The sequence below is a fragment of the Saimiri boliviensis genome, chromosome 7 (assembly GCF_048565385.1).
Source record: "Saimiri boliviensis isolate mSaiBol1 chromosome 7, mSaiBol1.pri, whole genome shotgun sequence".
Classification (NCBI taxonomy): domain Eukaryota; kingdom Metazoa; phylum Chordata; class Mammalia; order Primates; family Cebidae; genus Saimiri; species Saimiri boliviensis.
Window position 1 is genome coordinate 117,927,325 of NC_133455.1, and position 22,987 is coordinate 117,950,311.

The 22,987-nt window shown below is 37.8% G+C and overlaps 1 protein-coding gene across 4 annotated transcripts in view; it reads left to right on the forward strand.

The window, feature by feature from the left end:
- Positions 1 to 22,987, forward strand: part of LRP6 (LDL receptor related protein 6) — a 157,429-nt gene that overhangs the window by 92,500 nt on the left and 41,942 nt on the right. For all 4 annotated transcript variants that reach the window (XR_012518596.1, XM_003934520.4, XM_074403273.1 and 1 more), the window contains 5 exons: positions 13,897 to 14,113; positions 14,597 to 14,886; positions 17,107 to 17,333; positions 19,648 to 19,832; positions 20,459 to 20,785. Coding sequence is in view for 3 of the 4 variants with exons in the window: in XM_003934520.4 (XP_003934569.1) it covers positions 13,897 to 14,113; positions 14,597 to 14,886; positions 17,107 to 17,333; positions 19,648 to 19,832; positions 20,459 to 20,785 (1,246 nt within the window). In the remaining variant the exon portion in view is untranslated. The remainder of the gene's footprint in view (positions 1 to 13,896; positions 14,114 to 14,596; positions 14,887 to 17,106; positions 17,334 to 19,647; positions 19,833 to 20,458; positions 20,786 to 22,987) is intronic.

Here is a 22,987-nt window from a genome sequence, read left to right on the forward strand (position 1 = left end):
TTTTAATGGGTTTTGAGTCAATAGTATAGTAATTTGAGTACAGATATGCTTACTTCTTAACAGTTTTCTGGGGTGCCAAAGGTACCTTTTACAGAAATTTTACTCAACCTTCATGATTCTGGGCATAATATATTCTCTCCCACATAATCCTAGGATAGAGAGAGATGTATGTATGAGAAACGGTTGTTGATCAGTTTCTAGTCTTAAAAGCTTATGTAAATGATTTTCCTCATTTTGGGTAAAGCCACTGCCTGAATTTCCTAGGGGAAATTTCTGCAAACCAAAATTATGTAAGATCTATACTGGAAGAATTGGCTGTCCTAAGTTAGGAAAACAAAGCCCATATGTATATATATCTTATTGCAGTTATTGGTGTTGGGGCAGATGGTAGAATATATTAAATATGATGGTTACATGCAAACAATTGTAAAATTGATTTATGGGCTGTGTGGGAATAAGACTAATTAACCAAAGCTTGGGAAAAAGTATGTACCAAACTGTGGAAATTAAGTTTGTGGCAATCAAGTAGATTATGGTAAAAATAATCAGTGATGAATATTTTATCACAATGTTTTGTTAGTGGCATATATCCCTGATATTGGTGTTAATTTTAAAATTAACAACTTTGAATTAGACTTTGCTACAGATCTTATGGATAACATAGATAAAACAGAGTTAGGATCTCAATTTTCCTTTGGGGGAAACTTCTCATATAAGGATGGCTTTAAATGGCTTTTCAGAGAGACATTGTATACGTCTAATGGACAGAAAATTTAGACTCTAGAACAGTTGTTTTAGAAAGGTAATTCTGTAGAGTGCCCAGGACTCTGAGTGGAATAATGATTTAAAAAGCCTTGCTTCCAAAATGGAAACTTGGAATAGAAGAAACCCATTAGTATTCCACCAGCCTCAAATACTGAAAACAGCGTCTGTTGTTGTTGCAGCTGGTTTTCATTAATAGAAAATTTTGCATAGACTCCATAAATTTTCTCCCTGTTAGTATTTCACTGCCTCCCACTCTTTTCAAATCCAAGTAGATGTTTGAATCGTTTAACAGTTGGAGTGCAGTGCTAATGAGACAAAGGTTATGAGTTCACATTTCAGACAGGCTTATAGCTTCATTTTGGTCTGCTTGCGTATGGATTGCCTACCTCATCCTATCTAGTTCACATCTGTGAATTATGAACCATATAGGAGTATATAGGTATGAATACACTTAGGAAAACAGCTTAAGACCCATATGTTTTAGAAGAATATCTGTAGCAAGACAGTTTACATAAGGGAATGCACTTGATTTATTATCACATAGGGTTTTAAAAATTCCATGTTTGGTTTTGGCCATCTTAGCCTGCTCTAACTGACTGATTAGTCTGAAAATGAAATCATTTGTTTCTTACTGAGAATACTTCAAGTCTTATTTTTCCCACTTCAGGTAAAATACTTTAGATATGGAAATTTATTCAAAATCACAAATAGTTACAGAAGGGATTCAGATAAAGACATTAGAATTTATGGAGGTTCTGAGTGACCATCTTTAAGAATAAAAATTAATACCCTTTTATATATTATATATAAAACAATATATAACATTGACTAAATAGGATTTATTAGTTTGCAGTGAGTGCAGTAGATCTTGAAGTTAGAATTCCTTCTAACCTCTTTGTTGCATTTTCTTGAGCTATGCACGCGTGCGTGAGTACACACACACACACACACACACACACACACACAGTGGTGTCATTGGCTCTTTCACCCCTTCTTCCCTGTATGGTACTAATATCCTTAAACCTGTTTTTAATGTTTTCGTTCATTCGTTCTTTTAATCAGCAAAGGCTCTGTCAGCCATAAATCTGATTTTTAGATCCATCTTTCTCCTTCTAGGTCTGCTGGAATGCAACTGCTGTTTATTCTTTGTCCCCTTTTTACAGATTGATATTTGGGGTAAATTTACTTCTGTACACATGAAGACCTCCCTTTTTAATTTCCCTTGGAGATTCTGATGAGGTTTCAGTATTAGGACATGAATGCTTTTGTCATTTTATTTACATAAGCACATCTAGGAAATAGAGCAGGTAGTTATTTATTCCCTTCTTAGGTTGATGTAAAATCTGATACTTGGCAACTAAAGAAAGAGTGCAGCTCTTCATCTAAATTAGCCTTGCATAACTGGGGTAGAAAAACTGTTGGGTTTTCCCATCCTGAGACCGTTAGTGATTATAGGAGCAACTGCTACCACCAGCTTTTCATCTCCCTAACTTGGTAATGCTAAACTTGAGAACTTTTAGAAAGATAACACAATTTTTTAAATCCCTCTTTTTTCAAGAAGTGTATTTGCTAGCCTTTTGTTAGCAGCAGCTGATCCCAGACACTGGTCCAACTCTAGTCTGGGTGACATTTTCCCTTCTAGGCCCGTTTTCCTTAGAAAACTTCCTAGCTTTTGTCATGCCCAAGAATGAAAGCTGTTTTTCCTTGGGAGCTGGTGGAAATTCTTTAGACCAGCTTCTTACTTCCTCTTTTCTAAGTGGTGATGTACCAGATGCTGGCTACATTAAGGAAACCAGGGAGAAGGAATGGGGAATTCTGGGTATTAGATGTGATTTTTTTTTTTTTTTTTTTTTTTTTTCTAATTGTACAGAGTTGTAGAAAGAATGACTAGATTTAACCTAAAATTTATAATAAGCTCTGGAAGGAGGGACTGAGCATAGGGCATTGCTAATGATGTCACATTTTTTAAAAGATGGTTGTGGTATTTGGCTCCTGCTTCAATAGAATAACATATATGTGAGGGTATGTCTGTTTTCCCTACTTGCCAGGTGATAGTGGCCACTTATCTGTAGGTGTTATTTAAAAGGTGCTTGCTAGTACTTGTTTATGTCTCTTCTTCATTATGCTGAAATGATGTCATCACCTTTTGTGGACAAACCTAGTTTACTTGTCTGCACTATGCTTCTGCCACTCCCCGGTTTTTACTATATTGTTCTGGGGCCTTCCCATAATAATTATTAATGCTTGGCAGAAAGAAGGATTTTCATGTTTTTGATAGATAAACGATCAAAAGGCTTTATTTCTATTTTATATGACCCTGCAGTAGGCAGAACAACATTGTGTCTTAACAGCATTCCTTCTTTTTTTAAGTCAGGTTTTACTGCTGAAAACATTTGTTGCACTGAGGGCCTGTAGTACTTCTTACTAACAGCAAAGATATATCATTGATAATTTATAGATTTAAAGCATTTTTTTTGCAATGGTATAAAATTAAGAACGTACTGTTAGCTTATATTTTCTTGAGGTTGCTTTTCTTGTTATATATGCATTTAACTGATTGGCAATGAAAACAAATTTTTCTCACAGTTTTTTTTTTCCTTTTTCTTTTCTTCTTCTTCTTTTTTTTTTTTTTTTTGAGACAGGGTCTCACTCTGTCACCCAGGCTGGAGTGAGGTGGCGTGATCTTGGCTCACCACAACCTCTACCTCCCAGGGTCAAATGATTCTCCAGCCTCAGCCTCCCTAGTAGCTGGGATTACAGGTGTGCTCACCATGCCTGGCTAATTTTTGTAGTTTTAGTTTTTTAGTTTTAGTTTAGAGATGGGGTTTTACCATGTTGGCCAGGCTTGTCTAGAACTCCTGACTTCAAATGATTCACCCACCTCGGCCTCCCAGAATGTTGGGATTATAGGTGTGAGCCACCATGCCTGACTTATTTTTTCATTATATACTTTTTATTTTGGTTTCTCTTCCCCACTTTCATTTCTGAGTTTTTGCTGACAGTGCAGCAACACCTGATAGTTTAGGTAAAAAGAGATTTTCCTTGTTTACTCTAAGAGCATGTGTGTTTGCTTTAAGTCTTAGAGTAAACTTCCCTACTTTAGGAGGATACAATGTTCATAACTAGTTTTGTACAAATCTAATTTTACCTGGCACAACTTCGTTGGGAAACAGAAACAGATTAGAAACTTTAGTACCAAAAAATTTTGAATAAAGAAGATATTGTTTTGTATGATGTGTGCTGAAAACTTGGCATTTGGTGAATGCTCTGTTTCATATTCTTTTTTTTTTTTTTCGAGACGAAGTTTCGCTCTTGTTACCCAGGCTGGAGTGCAATGGCACGATCTCGGCTCACCGCAACCTCCGCCTCCTGGGTTCAGGCAATTCTCCTGCCTCAGCCTCCTGCGTAGCTGGGATTACAGGCACGCGCCACCATGCCCAGCTAATTTTTTGTATTTTTTTTAGTAGAGATGGGGTTTCACCATGTTGACCAGGATGGTCTTGATCTCTTGACCTTGTGATCCACCCGCCTCGGCCTCCCAAAGTGCTGGGATTGCAGGCTTGAGCAACCGCGCCCGGCCTTGTTTCATATTCTAAGCCTGAAATTGCAGGGCTACATTTTCCTATGATAACTTCCTTTATTTCATCAAAACTCTAATAAGGAAATTTGTTTCCCAAGTATTCAAACTTCTTTTTTAAAGGAATTTCTTTGTCTGGCATCTTAGTCTGTGTACTGTTAAAAAAACATAGAAACCTGTTGATACTTTTTTTTTACTGTTGGTTTGTAAGATTAATTCCTCCTTAAGAAATTATAATAATATATATTGTTGAGATAAGGCTCTTCTGATAATATGACAAGTATCAGCAAGTACTTCCTTTTGAATCTTTTAATTATACGTTGTGTTTTTAAAAAATCGATTATACCTTCAGTTTGAGCTGGGCACGGTGGCTTACACCTGTAATCCAGCACTTTGGGAGGCTGAGGCAGGCAGATCACTTGAGGCCAGGAATTTGAGACCAAACTGGCCAATATGGTGGAACCCTATCTCTGGTAAAAATACAAAAATTAGCTGGACATGGTGGCACATGCCTGTAATACAGCTATTCAGGAGGCTGAGGCATGAGAATCACTTACCCAGAAGGCAGAGGTTGCAGTAAGCTGAGATTGGGCCACTGTGTCCAGCATGGACAACAAAGTGAGACTCTGCTTTAAAAAAAAAATTGATTATACTTTCGGTTTGAGAAGTATTCAAAATAATTAATTCAAATACCTGAATCTTTGCCCATATCTGCTACTTTACTGCACAATATGTATTGTGTGTGTGTAGATATATGTTTCTTTTCAAATCTTTGTAACATATGATCACAGAAGAATGATATTGATAAACTCCATCATTAGATTCCTCAGCTCAACAGAGCATCTGGATTTTGGACTTAAGTTCATTGAGTTGTAAACATGGTGCTGTCCTGTTAGGTTATTTTGTGTCTGTTTGGGGTGCATTGCGTAACAATAAATTTGTGAACTCCTATTTGAAAATTGCCAGTTGATAACTGGGCACAGTGGCCCACACTTGTAATCTCGGCACTTTTGGGAGGTTGAGTTGGGAGGATCCCTTGAGTCTAGGAGTTTGAAACCAGCCTGGATAAATATAGTAAGACCCCTGTCTCTACAGAAAATAAAAATTAGCTGCTTCTGGTAGTGTACTTCTGGAGTCCCAGCTACTTGGGAGGCTGAAATGGGAAGATCACTTGAGCCCAGAAGTTTGAGACCAGCCTGGGCAGCATGGCGAAACCCCATCTCTACAAAAAGTGCAAAAATTAGCCAGGCATGGTGGTTTACAACTGTAGTCCCAGCTACTCTGGAGGCTGAGGTGGAAGTATCACTTGAGTCTGGGAGGCAGAGTTTACAGTGAGCTGAGTTCATGCCACTGAACTCTACCTTGGGCAACAGAGCAAGACCATGTCTCAAAAAAAAAAAAAAAAAAAGGTTAATTTTAGCTGTGCTTAAAAAGAATGAGAGCAAAGAGGGCAGTTTTCCTTTGTTAACATGTTAAGCTTTTCCCTATTTGGTTTTTGGGGCCTCAGGATAATGAAGCTTTCAGAAGTGTCTTATGAAGCAGTTGAGTATTGACCAAGATGTTGACATTCGTCATCATGATGCCTTCATCTGGAAATCCATTCTCAATTTTTTTCATTTCCTGTAGTAATTCAGATTTTAGAAAGCTTTGGTCACAGTAGTAATTCTTAGGTCTGACAGAAAAAGAGCATAGCAATTGCAAATGTTTAATATTCAGTGCATGACTCCTTGCCAAAAAATATAAAACTACCCAGAGTAGCTACGATACTTTTTCTTTTCATATTTAAAAATCACTTATATGTACTCAGACATCATGTATCTTGAAATAGGTTGAAAGGCTTTGAATATAGCACTATAACTGCCCCTTCTGCTCTCTCAAACAGGTGTATGGTGTCCTTTTACTTCACCTACTGAGTCCAAAGCATTTCTCTGTACTTGTCACCTCAGTGAGGTTTGACATGGTTGAAATGTTATTTTCATGGATAAATATTCTATGTTTTAAATGCCATTTTTGTGAAATTATATTTTATCCTCTATGAAGTTATCAAAGAAAAAATATACTTCCCAACCCTTAGTCATATCTGCCTCTCATGTATAAGCTTTTAATTAACTATTTGTTTTGGATATTGGCTGGAACTTTAGAAGAGGAGTGGTTCATTTTGCGCAAAATTTGAATTTCTCTTCTAGAACTTTATAGCATTTCCATTTTAGCACATTTTATGGTGGATGCTTGGTTGTCCTCCTGTCATCTATTCCTTGAACTTGTCTTATCAAGCGAAGTTGCATAGCAGCAATTTTGGTAGTAGACTGGCTGCATTCCAGGATTGCATGGGTAATTCTGTCTTGACATTTAATGAGCTGATGAAATGACTCAAAAACTGGATGTAATGTCTGTAGAAGATTTGCCATTACCTCTTCTTTGTGCAGATAATGTTATGGTTAACCCACATCTATTTCCTGTTGTAGCCTATATTCTCACTGTGGTTTAGAATATTTCAGAATGCCTCAGAGTGTTAAACCAATCCCACAGTGTGGTCAAAGCAGCTGAAACCACTGGAGACTCTGGTTCAGATTTGGAGTTAGATTTTAGAAGTGACAGAAGCCTAATTTCGGTTTAACTAATTAAACCCACTCTGAGGTAATACAGTGAGGCACACCTTTAAGAGTTGCCAGATTTAATTAACATTGGTGCAGTTTTTAAAACATAAGTGTAATCTTTTGGAATTGCCTAAATGATTCATTTGTCCTGGGTTCAGAATATACAAACAAGCTTTTGTCAGGATTTGTGTTATTTTAAACATAAGGTGCTTAAAGCTGTATTTATAGACTTAGTAACCTGTCCAAAACTTTTACAGGAATATGAGAAATGGCATAGTGATTTCTTAAGACAGAGCAACATATTCTTGTTTCACTATGGTATTTGTGCCCAATAGAAGAAAATTGTTTGGCTGGTACATGAGAAATATTTAGCGGCAAAGCCTGTTTTCTAATGGCGTCGCCTCCTCTACAAAAGTAATTGAAGGAAACATTTCAGAAAGTAGTCATTGGACTTTGTGCAAAGGAAAATGCATTATCTGTGTTTAGATGCAAAGTCTCACTGTCAGATTTTGTTTAAGCTGGTTATCCCTTAAATCTCTTCAGAGTATCCTTATAATTCCTTTCTATATCATATTAACAACAAAAATGTTAATAGCATTTATTAATAATAGCAGTTGTCATCATCATCATTATTCATGTGTCCTTAGACTTGCTCCTTAGCTTTTTCGCTTCATTTTTTAAGAACTATGGAAAATGTCAGAGTATGGAAAGCAGAGTAAAGACGACCTTGAACTACCCAGTTTTAACCATTGTTAGTACATGTTTGATGTAGAATGCAGCCCATCTTAAGTGGGAAGGCTAAGGAGATGGCAGAAGTGGGTTCTCTAATAATATACCTATGGTCTTAATGCTTCCTTTTTGAAACAGCCTAAAAGAAATGAAAGAATCAGGTCTTTGTCGCTCCTCTTAACCTCTCAGCTAGTGTCTTATATGTATACTTGCAAATGTAACAAGAAGAAAAAAGTAGTTTGTATTTTTTTTCATCACAGACTGTTTTTTTTAATGTGTGTATGAAGTAATTTTAACTTCATATTAGAATTAAGTAGTATATAGTTAGGAGGAAGGGAATACCAAATGAAAGACATTTGTTTGAAGCTTTACTGAGCCTGATGAATCTGCAGTAAGCATGAAAGTGACAGGTAGGGGACAGTGATCTAAACTAAAAACAGAGTCAATTAATTTTATTATAGGCTGTATATAGTCACCACTCTGAAGACTCTAATCCAGCACAGTGCAGTATGTAGCTACGTGTGGCTCTGCAGAACTTAAAATGTGCCTAGGTTGAACTGGGATGTGCTTAAATTGTAAAACGCATACTAAGAAGACCTACTGTATTTTAAAAAAACAAAAAACAAAAAAAAAACAGGGCCAGGCGCGGTGGCTCAAGCCTGTAATCCTAGCACGTTGGGAGGCCGAGGTGGGTGGATCTCAAGGCCAAGAGATCGAGACCATCCTGGTCAACATTGTGAAACCCCATCTCTACTAAAAATACAAAAAATTAGCTGGGCATGGTGGCGCGTGCCTGTAATCCCAGCTACTCAGGAGGCTGAGGCAGGAGAATTGCCTGAACCCAGGAGGCGGAGGTTGCAGTGAGCCAAGATTGTGCCATTGCACTCCAGCCTGGATAACAAGAGCTAAACTCTGTCTCAAAAAACAACAACAACAAAAAAAAACCCATAGATGCCATTAATAAAATTGTTAATATTGATTCCATGTTGAGATAAAAGAATTTTGGATGTATTAGATTAAATAGAGTATATTAAAATTCTGTCTACTGTTCTGTACTGTTTTGAGATGGAGTCTCACTCCTTTACCCAGGCTGGAGTGCAGTGGTGCAGTGTCAGGTTGCTGCAACCTCCACCTCCCGGGTTCAAGTGATACTCCTACTTCAACTTCCTGACTAGCTGGGTGTGAACCACCACACCTGGCGTTTTTTGTATTTCTTAGTATGACTACTAGAAAATTTTAAATGGACACATATGGCATACATTTGTGGCTTGTGTTATTTTTCTCCTGGACAGCACTGTTTTAGATCCAAATCTATTGTAAAAACTTCCACAGATGAGAAAAAGGAGACTGGGAGTTAAAGGAAACTGTGTGCTTACAAAATGAGGTTTAAAAAAAAAATCTTTAATAAATCTTAATTACATTGCCTAATTTGAAATAGACATGAATTGATAGATCTTGCTTTTGTGTTTACTTCATTATCCAAAAAAAAAATAAAAAAGGCCTTTTAGTTTTTGCTTTTAGAGTGAGAGAACAAGAAATGGTTAGAAGGGACTAGTGCCCAATTGGGTACAGGTAACCAAATCATTAGTTGTGGCTTCTCAGGAACTATTTGGAGTTCCTCGCCACTGTACCATTCTTTTTTGTTGCTGTTGTTTGTTTGTTTGTTTAATGAGATGGAGTCTCATCCTGTTGTCATACAGTGGTGCTGTCTCGGCTCACTGCAACCTCTGCCTTCCAGGGTTCAAGCGATTCTCCTGCCTCAGCCTCCCGAGTAGCTGGGACTACAAGTACGTGCCACCACTCCCGGCTAATTTTTGTAGTTTTAGTGGAGACGGTGTTTTACCATGTTGGCCAGGCTGGTCTTGAACTCCTAACCTCAGGTGATCTCCACACCTTGGCCTCCCAAAGTGCTGGGATTACAGGTGTAAGCCACGGTGCCTGGCCCACTATGCTATTCTTTGTTTTTTTGAGACAGAGTTTCGCTCTTGTTACCCAGGCTGGAGTGCAATGGCGCGATCTCGGCTCACCGCCACCTCCGCCTCCTGGGTTCAGGCAATTCTCCTGCCTCAGCCTCCTGAGTAGCTGGGATTACAGGCACACACCACCATACCCAGCTAATTTTTTGTATTTTTTTTTTAGTAGAGACGGGGTTTCACCATGTTGACCAGGATGGTCTTGATCTCTCGACCTTGTGATCCACCCGCCTCAGCCTCCCAAAGTGCTGGGATTACAGGCTTGAGCCACCGCGCCAGGCACTATGCTATTCTTAATACCTTCATTGTTAATACCTTTATTGACCTTCTTATACTTTCAATGCAGTCTTCATTTGTTGTCGTTTCAGCAAATGTTTTTGAAGACCTTTTTCTTCTCAGTGTTTCCTTTGCTCACTTCTTCCTGAGACCCTTGTTTGTATCTAGAGCAGTGTTAACACTGATCCAAACTCCAGTTTTGTCAAGGGACTGAAGAGAAGATGAGCAAAGCATTTCTGGTCTGTAATCCTTTATCTGTAATCCTGAAATCCAAAGAGCTCTGAAAACCAAATGCTGCTTTTGTTAATTCATTGGGTGGAAATCCTGACCTGAACCAGTGTGTGACTGTTTGTAGTCATTATCCCACACTGCAAGCATACTTTTATTTTTTTAATTAATTTATTTATTTCCTGAGACAGAGTTTTGCTCTTCTTACCCAGGCTGGAGTGCAGTAGCATGATCTTGGCTCACTGCAACCACTGCCTCCCGGGTTCAAGCGATTCTCTTGCTTCAGCTTCCCGAGTAGCTGTTGGGATTACAGGCATTAGCCACTATGCCTGGCTAATTTTTGTCTTTGCAGTAAAGATGGGATTTCACCATGTTTGTCAGGCTGGTCTCTAACTCCTAACCTCAGGTAATCTGCCCACCTCAGCTTCCCAAAGTGCTGAGATTACATATGCGAGGCAGCGTGCCTGGCCATCTTTTATGGCAGAAGTATTAACATGTTTGGCAATAAAGTGCTGCCCTGGACTCAAGTAGAGGTGGTATACTATGTGCATTGTGTTAACCTTTCTTGGAAAACAAAAACAAAAACAAACTACAGTCTGAATTCAGGAATACAACTGATGCTGACTTCCAGATAAGGAATTTCATGCCTCTCTTGCCATCTCAAAGAAATTGAAAATATTTTGCTAACCATAATTCTATATTTATTTATTTCATAATTCTACATTTAAAATATTTATGTTTAACACAACCTAAACAGAGTGACAGAGGTAAATGAAATGTTGCTGAAATACATGTTTATCGTGTCACTCTTCTTAAAGTGCTTTCAGAAGCTTCTTGTTTTCTGTAATTCTCCTTATCTTGGAATTTAATACCTGCCATAGGGTGGTACCTGCTTGATGCTGTATCCTTTGAGTCCCCCTTGTGTTCCTTCTGCGTCAATCAAGGCATTTCTTTCAAAGTCAAACACGTTATGTGCATCATTTCTTTTATTCTGGAAAATCGTTTTCTCTTTCTCTTTGTCAGTATTCTAATTCTTCAAGATTAATTTCAACTCCTATTTCCTCAAATTTTTCCTGATTACTTTCAGACCAGAGAGGATATATGTGTGTGATTTTAATGTAAATATCATTTACTTCCCCAATTAGATGATAAGACCTTAGCTGAAAGAGGCCCTGTTCTAAACCTCTCAGTGTTCATCATGTCTGTCATGGTGGTTTGCATTTACTAGTTGTCTTTACTAATGTTTGATTTGTGGGGAAGTAGATTAGGGGTCTGGTAGGGCAGCAAAAGTGTACTCCTAATGAAACTGTCAAATATTTGCCCTTTTTTGTTGACTGTTTTAGTTACTTTATATCTAACTAGCAAAAGTAAACAATGAAAATGGGAGTAAGAAACAGGAGGCTGTAGCTGTGTAGTTTCTCATAATTTCAGGATATATAAATGTCTCTTGGATTTTATCTTCAGTTTAATAGTGAGTAGTAGTTTGGTCTTTTATTTCCATGTATTCTTTTTTATTTATGTATTTTTATTTTGAAGTACTACATTAAATAATTAAATATGATCATTTAGCTGTGTACATTTAGGACCTAAAGCATTTTAATAAAATGATTTTAAAAGGCAGGAACCAGTATTTACCAGATAGTGCACCGATTATATATCTAATACTGTGCTGTATATTTAGCATTATTTTATTTGATCCTTAATTAATTCAGTGGTGGCAGTGGCTCTGTCCCTATTTTATTTGCGAGAACTTACTTAAGGGTACCCCCTGAGTGATAAACCTTATATTTGAAATACAGATCTATTTGTGCCACAGTATATTTAATGATCATGAGAGATTAAGAGAACAGAAGAATGAAGGGAAACTGCTAAATAGAAGATGCAGAATTATGTGAGCTAAAAAGGTCTTGGAATTGTGGCATTTACTTTTCTCACAGTGATTTTCGATTTCATTCTTCTTTTTCTTTCTTTTTAAAAATTGTTTGCCTGTGCCGACGTTACCTAGGCTGGAGTGCAGTGACTTGATCATATAGCTCACTGCAGCCTTAAACTTCCAGACTCAAGCAATTTACCTGCCTTAGCCTCCCGACTAGCTAGGACTACAGGCTCATCCAACCCTGCCTAATTTTTTTGTGTTTTCTGTAGAGACAGGACCTTGCCGTTTTGTGCAGTCTGGTCCTGAACTCCTGGGCTCAAGTAATCCTCCTACCTTGGCCTTCCAAAAATGCTGGGATTATAGGCATGAGCCACCATACCCAGCCCCATTTTCTAATTTATCCTTAATCCATCTTTTCTTTAAGCTATTTATTTATCAAAATAAACAAAAATGTTGTAGAGTGATATAGCTGAAAGAGAAAAGATTTTCTTAGTTGATTCTGTAATAGTTTTGAAGTAGAAATATAAGTGTTATTCTTTAAAAGTTTAATTTTGGGCATCTAGTTTATACTTTTACATCAGCAAATTTTAATAGGAAGGCCAACATTTGAATGTAGGGATCAGCAAAATTAGTGTAATTTATTAAATGTAAGATAATGCAAAAGAGGATAGAACTAAAACTAAGAATAAAACCAAATCAGGCATATTTTAACATACCACAAACTTGTAAGAAAGTAATATTTTAGTGTTGTGTAATCACTCTGTGTTGGATAGGATGATTGAACTCCCTGCTTTAGGAGAACGTGGGTTCACTGTTAAGTATATGTCATTTTAAAATAGGTAGCAGTACATGTTCCTGGAGATGCAGTTGGAAATGCTGCAATAGAAACTGAGAAGACCTTCTTCTGTTCTGAAATATGGAGCAAGCCTTCCAAAGTCCCAGTGTTCAAATCCCCACCTGAGACCATTTCTGCCACTTAAAGTGGCCTGTGTGCTAGGCAGATTAACCTTTAGAAATGTTATTTCATACTAAAAACATGTACCTGTGAACAGTATCTGCTCCTATCCATCCCCAAAAGGTATCAGATATAATCTTATATGCAAATATTAGTTATATTATGCCACTAAAGGTATTCCAAGTAAGTCAACACTGAATAGTGCATGGTGACTGCACTGTGAATGCAATATGAATGCCAGAGTGAATTTAATAATGTCCAATTACCAGTATTAGGTAGTTGGAAAGAGAAGGTACATCCTCATTAGATGCAGAGAGGGTGTCATATAATCCACATACTTTTGTGATTGTAATCTCTGGAGTGAGAGATTTATTAAGATCCCTTTTATCTGTTTTTTGCTGTTGCTGACAACAGCAAAATAAAAAGCATGCTAAGTGAAAAGAGTCCTGAAAAAGACATCAACTCTGTTTATAAGCTGTATGTCCTTACATAAATCTCAGTTTCCATAGGCCAAACTCTCAGGATAAAATAAAATATGTTATAAAACAAAATACATGATAAAATAACGTATGTGAAGGTACTATTATAGTTTGAAAATGTACAAACTCTAGGTGATGATACTGTATTTTTAATTTTGCCACAGTCATTTAATAGAAGAGTTGCATAATCTAAAGGCGCCAGAATTTTTGGAAGGAAGAGAAATATGAAATTTGAGGAGGTGGGTAGGAAGTGGTCAAATAGAGGCTCATATGGAATATTTGAAATCATTTTTATGAAATCATGTTGTAATTTTGAGAAAGCATTGTAATAGGAATACCAAGATAACTCTTGGATTTTTATACAACAGGTAGTTGGATTTGTCATTTTTTGAAGAATAAATACATACTTCATCCTCTTCTCTTTTGAATTTAAACCTGAAGGTTATAAATACTGATGGCACCGGGAGACGAGTATTAGTGGAAGACAAAATTCCTCACATATTTGGATTTACTTTGTTGGGTGACTACGTTTACTGGACTGACTGGCAGAGGCGTAGCATTGAAAGAGTACATAAACGAAGTGCAGAGAGGGAAGTTATCATAGATCAGCTGCCTGACCTCATGGGCCTAAAGGCCACAAATGTTCATCGCGTGATTGGTAAGTAACTCCAAAGCATTCTTAGTAATGGAAACCAGGAATGGAAAAAGATGGAGATAGTCAGCAGTGTAAATTATTGATGTTTTGTGGCAATTTAGAAACCCCCCTCCTTTTTTTTCTTTTAAACTGAGAAGGGACCTAAATGTTGATTTACTACGCTAGTTACCCAGTTTGAATTGAAGGGCTCAATCCACATGCACAGGCACATGCATACCTTCATCAAAAGAATTCGGTCTGATTGTATGAATAATGTACCTTATTTTAAAGCTTACTATGGATATAAAAGGAAAATATTTCACCATGCTTTTACTCCCTGTTAATCTGTATATGGCTTGTTTGTGACATTAGAATTGAAACTCGAGATTGGGAGCAGACATAATCACAGGCATTTGTGAACTATACACTCAGTAATTTAAAAGTGAAAATATGTTGAATGTGTCAATGTGTGTGTCCCTCTACGCCCTTTTATAATTAATCTTTTAGGTTCCAACCCCTGCGCAGAGGAAAATGGGGGATGTAGTCATCTCTGCCTCTATAGACCTCAGGGCCTTCGCTGTGCTTGCCCTATTGGTTTTGAACTCATCAGTGACATGAAGACCTGCATTGTCCCAGAGGCTTTCCTTTTGTTTTCACGGAGAGCAGATATCAGACGAATTTCTTTGGAAACAAACAATAATAATGTGGCTATTCCACTCACTGGTGTCAAGGAAGCTTCTGCTTTGGATTTTGATGTGACAGACAACCGAATTTACTGGACTGATATATCACTCAAGGTTAGCAAAAGAATTGTAATACTAAATCTAGGGACTAAAAGGGAGAACTTCTAGAATTTCTGAATCTTCATGCCATGACCTACTTCCCTCATTGCTTGACAGGCGGAGTTCACCAAAAACCTTTAAGGTTTTGTTTGATGTGTGTGTTTTGTTTGTTTGTTTGTTTGTTTGTTTATTTTTTTTTGAGACGGAGTCTTGCTCTGTTGCCCAGGCTGGAGTGCAGCAGCAGCATGATATCGGCACACTGCAACCTCTACCTCCCAGGTTCAAGTGATTCTCCTGCCTCACCTTCCTGAGTAGCTGGGACTAGCAGGCGTGTGCCACCACGCTCAGCTAATTTTTGTATTTTTAGTAGAGACAGAGTTTCACCATACTGGCCAGGCTTGTCTCTAACTCTTGACCTTGTAATCCACCTACCTTGGCCTCCTAAAGTGCTGGGATTACAGGTATAAGCCACCATGCCCAGGCCAAAACCCATAAGTTTTTAAGTGAAGGGAAAGGCCCATTCAGTATTTTATTAGATGCTTTTTAAAACAAGATACCTTGCCAGAGTTTGTTAAACTGCAAGCCATAGTCTTCCTCTACTTTCTTCCATTTGAAAATGATGAATGACATTTTCTGCAAGTAGCTGAGTAAGAAAATGTGTTATTCACATAAAATAGCTATTGATTTACTTTAACCAAAAAGTCTTTTTTTTTTTTTTTTTTTTTTGAGACGGAGTTTCGCTCTTGTTACCCAGGCTGGAGTGCAATGGCGCGATCTCGGCTCACCGCAACCTCCGCCTCCTGGGTTCAGGCAATTCTCCTGCCTCAGCCTCCCGAGTAGCCGGGATTACAGGCATGCGCCACCAAGCCCAACTAATTTTTTTTGTATTTTTTTTAGTAGAGACGGGGTTTCACCTTGTTGACCAGGATGGTCTCGATCTCTTGACCTCGTGATCCACCCTCCTCGGCCTCCCAAAGTGCTGGGATTACAGGCGTGAGCCACCGCGCCCGGCCCCAAAAAGTCTTGATTTATTTTAAACAAAGTTTTAGCGCCTGACTGAGGCGGAAAAGGCCTATAATGAGTTATTCTTTATTTTCTTCTTCCTAGAATAGTTACTGAAAAGAATACCAGGATGGTCAGAGAGAGGAAGCTCTAGACCTATAAATCTGAAGAATAATCTTTTCTTCCTCCAGATTGTTTAGGGCTTGTTTCAGATAACTTGTGTAAACTTTTTTGTAATATGCAAAAATGTGGGGTATTGGAGTCAGAGTTGGATTCTAATGCTGTTCAGTTAAATTTATTAAGTGAATAAATGAAATCAGTCTTGGTTTGCATCAGTTGATCTTCTAAATTTCCTCATCTTGAAAATAGGAAGGTGGCCAGGTGTGGTGGCTCATGCCTGTAATCCCAGCACTTTGGTAGCCTGAGGCAGGAGGATCACCTGAGGTTAGGAGTTAGAGACCAGCCTCGCCAACATGACGAAATCCTGTCTCTACTAAAAATACAAAACTTAGCTGGGTGTGGTGGTGTGTGCCTGTAATCCCAGCTACTCAGGAGACTGAGGCACAAGGATCACTTGAACCTGGAAGGTGGAAGTTACAGTGAACCAAGATATGACACTGCAGTCTCGCCTGTGTGACAGAGTGAGACTCCATCTAAAAAAAAAAGAAGAAAGAAAATAGGGATAATGCCATACTTGCAGGGCTATTGTATTAAATGAGAAAGTCTATGGACACAAAGTACTTAGGATAGTACTTTATAAGACGTATCTATGATTAGTTTGAAATATTATTTTTAAAAATTTTATGGGATTCAGAGCTATAATGGTAGTATGATAATGGTTACATTCATTTTATATGATAGGGATTATGGATTGGCATATCTTAAGCACCTTTAGAAAATTGACTACTAGGTAGGATCTATAGCATTGTGGTCACAGCTTTCCACTTGATTACTGATAAATTTAAAAAGTGATTCTGCTGTTAGAACCAAATTTTTGATTCTTTAGCATTTAAAAAATTTCCCCTGAATTGGCAATAAAACTTGAAGTTGCATTTCATAGAGATTGACATCAGATTTTTCAGTACTTTCAAGTTACGTGAATTTTATTAGGAAATACTATGCCTCTTGGCCCTTCTGGATCCTCTTGCCCCTGACAAAAACCAAACCAAACCTTATTTCTGGATAGAGTTTAAACTTACGCCGTATGACTTAGTTTTTCGTTGTGTTTTGCAGACCATCAGCAGAGCCTTTATGAATGGCAGTGCTCTGGAACATGTGGTAGAATTCGGCTTGGATTATCCAGAAGGCATGGCAGTAGACTGGCTTGGGAAGAACTTGTACTGGGCAGACACAGGAACAAATCGAATTGAGGTGTCAAAGTTGGATGGGCAGCACCGACAAGTTTTGGTGTGGAAAGACCTAGATAGTCCCAGAGCTCTAGCATTGGACCCTGCTGAAGGGTAAACAGCTTTATGTGTGCATTCTTTGCAACTACAACATACATTTTGGGGAACGTGGCATAGTTATAGATGATATCTTAGTGTCTTAATACTTACTAGGAATCTGACAACTAAATGATAGCTGAACTTTTAAAAAAATCATTAATCGAGATTTTGCTGATTTGAATAAATAATTACTAGCTAATTTTACTTTTGTCATAATTAACTTGAGATGAAGAAAGGGGAATGGATTAATAATCATATGTTACTGATGAATATATTGATATGTTAGGTACGTATACCAACAGGTATTATCCATCTATAGTTGCTTGCACAGAAGTGCAAGTCATGCTAGATTCTAAACCTATTAAAGTAAACCCAGTCATGCTAGATTCTAAACCTATTAAAGTAAACCCGCTGAAACAAATATTATGAGCTAAGAAAAAACTACATTTAAAAAGCTTTATTTTGGAGTGTTTATTAATTCAAAATGGATAGTTTAGTTTGATCATATTATAAACTGGCAGTAGCTTTGGCATTACAAGATAGACTAAACTGTTTACAACATGACGTTTTTCAAGGGCGGGTGTTCATTCTTAAAAGAGTCAGCAAATTTTTTAAAGCCAGCAGTTAAGAAATCTGATATTTGAGGAAACATTCCACTTTTAAAAGAAGTCAACAGGCCGGGCATGGTGGCTCATACCAGCACTTTGGGAGGCCGAAGCAGGTGGATCACAAGGTCAGGAGTTTGAGACCAGCCTGCCCAACATGATGAAACCCCGTTGTCTACAAAAAAATACAAAAAAATTAACCAGGTGTGGTGGCATGTGCCTGTAGTCCCAGCTGCTTGGGAGGCTGAGGCAGGAGAATTGCTTGAACCCAGGACGCAGAGGTTGCAGTGAACCAAGATCGTGCCACTGCCCCCCAGCCTGGGCGACAAGCAAGACTCCACCTTAAAAAAAAAAAAAAGTCAACAGTGTATACGTATAAATACGTTTTCTGTATTTGTAATTTAAAATAGTTTCCCTGAAATCACATTGATTCCATTATTGGCTAGTAATTCATCTAGTTAGAAGGCCGTTATCAAAGACAGCTTTTCTGCACTGACATAAATTGTGGTGATTTTTGCTCTTAACATTTGCTGCCAGACAGATAAATCTAATAGTTAGGACTAAAGACTCTAGTATTGGTTGGTGTTGGCAAGTATGAAATTTTCTCACGGTAGTTTCTCTTTAGCTCTTGTGGTATGCACATGCCTGTCAGCTGACAAGTGGAAATGGATAGAAAGCCAGGATACCTTCAGTTTTCAGAAAAGCATGTTCATACATTGTTACCAAGTCAGCCATCAGCTGACAGGCTGATGAGTGAATGTCTATCCTCAGGTATTTCATGAGAGCTGGCACGTGAAGTGCTTTTTTAGTTCCAGTATTCAAGAGTCTCAAAAACTAGCACCTCATACTTGAAAGGGCGTTTCGCCAAGGATTAGCTTCTAGTTCTAGCTCTGTAATGTAACTGGCTTGAAGACATTAGATAAATCGTTCACATTTCTTGCAGTGTTTTGGCCTCTTCATCTGTAAAAAAAAGCCTGTACTGTTTTGGCCTCTTCATCTATAAAAAAGCCTGTACTGTAGGATTGCTTTAAGATTAAAGTGCAAAACTCAAAAAAGGAAAATAAAAGCAAAATAATTAATCTAAAATTTCAGAGATTATAGTAGTAGTGGACACATCAGGCGATGATTTGTTGTTCTTACCATATAGTATGCTCCCTTGGACTGTATGACCAAATACATTTTCGAGCTTTGCTTTTAATTTCAGTTAAAGGCTTAGTATTTATACTTACCTTTTATGTACTTCTGCAGCTTATTTTGAGGAAGAGTTGATTATACAAGTCAAAAAGTAAGTTCAGCATATTGAAAACTCAAATTATTTAATATTCAGAAAGACATAAAACTATTTTACTCAGAAGTGAACAAGAGTCTGAGACCAGAGGGAGCTTTAATTTAAACCTTTGCTGTTTTTTTTGAATATTAGTTTTATAAATGCCAGTGCTGCAATAAACTGTTGGTTTATTTCCAGTTCCTAAGTTTGGATGGAACAAATTTATTGGAAAGACTAAAGAAAGCTGACTCACTTCCTTTTTGGGATATGGAAAAAAATACTTAGTTTAGGGTTCCAAAATAATTGAAAGCATTGTAGCCATGATTTTGTTTTACCCATTTCCTTGATTTGCCATGTTTTCTTTAAATTTATTTAGTTACTATGCATGAATATGACCTTTCTCCCAGATAATTAAAAAAAAAAATGAAATGTTAAATATCTATTATTTTGAATTTAGATTTATGTATTGGACCGAATGGGGTGGAAAACCTAAGATAGACAGAGCTGCAATGGATGGAAGTGAACGTACTACCTTAGTTCCAAATGTGGGGCGGGCAAATGGCCTGACTATTGATTATGCTAAAAGGAGGCTTTATTGGACAGATCTGGACACCAACTTAATAGAATCTTCAAATATGCTTGGTAAGCTTTACTGCTTTTTACTTAGACAGACAGTATATTCTTTCCATGTAAAAATTTTTGGCTGCTGTTTATCATTGTTTAGATACTTTGAATACAACTTCATATGAATGTGTCCATTATTCTTCTGTTTTGGAATTGTGTTCTGTTTTTTATTATTAATAGTGATCCAGGTACTTGGATTCATCTCTTTATTATGTGAAAGTTTCATTATTATCGGGCTTGTAATGAAATTTATAACTCCCTAGGTACCCCTGAAAGGACTTTTTGTACCAGTAAAATATGTGTATTTTCATCTTTTTCCCTATAGTTCAAGAAGGAAAAATGGACTATAGACCCTTACATAGAGAAAATAAAATCACATTTAAAGTAGACCACTTGCAAGAGTTTTAGGAAACCTAGTGATTCATAGCAGGAATATAAGTTTGAAGTATGGGGTAAGACTGCACATGGATTGATTTCAGAGAACTGGTCTGTTTTTAGAATTGCTTTTAAATACATTATTCTATTTTAAATTGCTTACAAATATGTTTTATGTTAGATTTTTTTTTTTTTTTCCAACAAGACACTTGTATTCTCACATGTTTCATCACACTGCTTCTCCCTGTCTACTGCCTTTCCAAAAACAGGACTCAACCGTGAAGTTATAGCAGATGACTTGCCTCATCCTTTTGGCTTAACTCAGTACCAAGATTATATCTACTGGACAGACTGGAGCCGACGCAGCATTGAGCGTGCCAACAAAACCAGTGGCCAAAACCGCACCGTCATTCAGGGCCATTTGGATTATGTGATGGACATTCTCGTCTTTCACTCCTCTCGACAGTCAGGGTGGAATGAATGTGCTTCCAGCAATGGGCACTGCTCCCACCTCTGCTTGGCTGTGCCAGTTGGGGGTTTTGTTTGTGGATGCCCTGCCCACTACTCTCTTAATGCTGACAACAAGACTTGTAGTGGTAAGCTGCATTTCCCTCCAAAGCAAGCTAGAATTAGAGAAAGCAACCTTTCCAAAGTACTTTAGTGTATGTTCTTTCTAAAGTAAAACATTTTGGAAATCCAGAAGGGGTTATTTGTTTAGTTAAATGGTAGGGGAATGCAAGTTTTTGTTACTTACTACTTGTTTGATGGTAGCAATTTGATGTTATAGAAAAATTAAGTCTTAGGCTGGTGCATTGTCTTATGTACATAATCCTGAAACTTTGGGAAGTTAAGGTGGGAGGGTTGCGTAAGCTCAGGAGTTCAAGACCAGCCAAGGCAATATAGCAAGACCTTGTCTCTACAAAAAGTAAATTAGCCAAGGTGGTGGTGCACACCTGCAGTCTCACCTGCTCAGGAGGGTGAGGTGAGAGCATCACTTGGTCCCAGGAGATTGAGGCTGCAGTGAGCCATGATCACATCACTGCACTCCAGCCTGGGTGACATAGAAAGACTCTTTCATTAAAGAAAGGAAAAATTAAGTCTTTTACCCTTGGATCTTAAATGTTAAGTGTAAAGTTTGCATAGTGTCAAGCATCATATTTATTTATTATAAAGGAAGGGAAGAGCAGTACCAACAGTAAAACAGAGAATCCTAAAACACAACTTACCTGTCCTTTGAAGTGCATAGAGTAGGACAATCATAAAAAATTTAAATGTTTAACAGGCCATACAGAAAATGCATATGAGAGCATGTGACCCAGTATAAAGTAATAGTTGCTAGGAAACTAAAGAGAACATGCTATGAACATAGTAGACAGTTGCAATTTAATTGAAGCTGTTACCAGATCTTTTCATTCAGTCTTGAATCTAGATTTTTTTGTGTGTAACTCCCTCATCTCCTGATTTTTAAATACTGGCAAGTACACACACACACTAGTATGTAACAAAACATTGTCAGCTAGGGGAAACCTGGCTTATAACTTAAATATATATTTGAAGGCCCATTTATTGGTGGATAGACAAGAATAAATTGGTAGATATGATTAAGAAATAGGCCGGGCGCCGTGGCTCAAGCCTGTAATCACAGCACTTTGGGAGGCCGAGGTGGGTGGATCACAAGGTCAAGAGATCGAGACCATCCTGGTCAACATGGTGAAACCCCATCTCTACTAAAAATACAAAAAAATTAGCTGGGCATGGTGGCACGTGCCTGTAATCCCAGCTACTCAGGAGGCTGAGGCAGGAGAATTGCCTGAACCCAGGAGGTGGAGGTTGCGGTGAGCCGAGATCGCGCCATTGCACTCCAGCCTGGGTAACAAGAGTGAAACTCTGTTTCAAAAAAAAAAAAAAGTTGATCAAATCAGAGAAGAGTAGATTATGGGAGAGGTAGGGTATAGGTCGATATGGTGGAAGTAGCAAACTGCTAAGGATATTCAAAATAATTAACTATCTACATGACTTTCTTTTGTGCTTGAGAGAATGTGTCAGAAATCCCATAGGAAAAATTTGGTCTATTCTGATACCAATTTCAGTTGTGAAAGAGAAAAAACACAAGCATATAGTGGAGTGATTAAGAGGTTATACTTTGGAATCTCTGCCAAACGTTAGCTTTTTGCTTTACACAATAAATTCTTTAAGGCTTAATTGTTTCTCATTGGTAAAATTGGAATAATAATAGTAACTGCTGTGTAGGGTTGTTGTGAAGATTAAAGTTGATACATGATTTGAATTTCTGGGGATAAAAACCAGTATCAGGGAAGTCAGTTAGACGAGTGTGATAATGCAGGTAGACCTGGACAATAATGGTGGCAGCAGCATGTTTGTTGATGAAGAGAAGTTGATGGATTCAAGATATATTTTGAAGCTGGAACAAGCAGAAGTTATTAATGAGTTCCATGTGGGAAAGAAAGGAAGGAAGCAAGGGTGACCTGTATTATGTGTCATAGGTGATGGACTATAATCAGAGAAGAGACATGTGGTTGGAGATACTAAGTTTGGAATTGCCAGGATATATTTAAAATGAATGAGGTTACCTAAAGAGAAGGTGTAGTGCAAGAGCCAGCAACTTTCTTAGGCTTTGTGGGTGTTTAGGCTGTCACACCTGCTGAACTCTGTCTGCACAGCTTTCACCGTGGTAATGTGAGAGCAGCCTTAGGCAGTACATTTTGAAAATTGAAGTGGCTCAATTCTAGTAAAACTTTATTACAGAAGCAGGCAGCAGGCCAGATTTGACTTGTGGG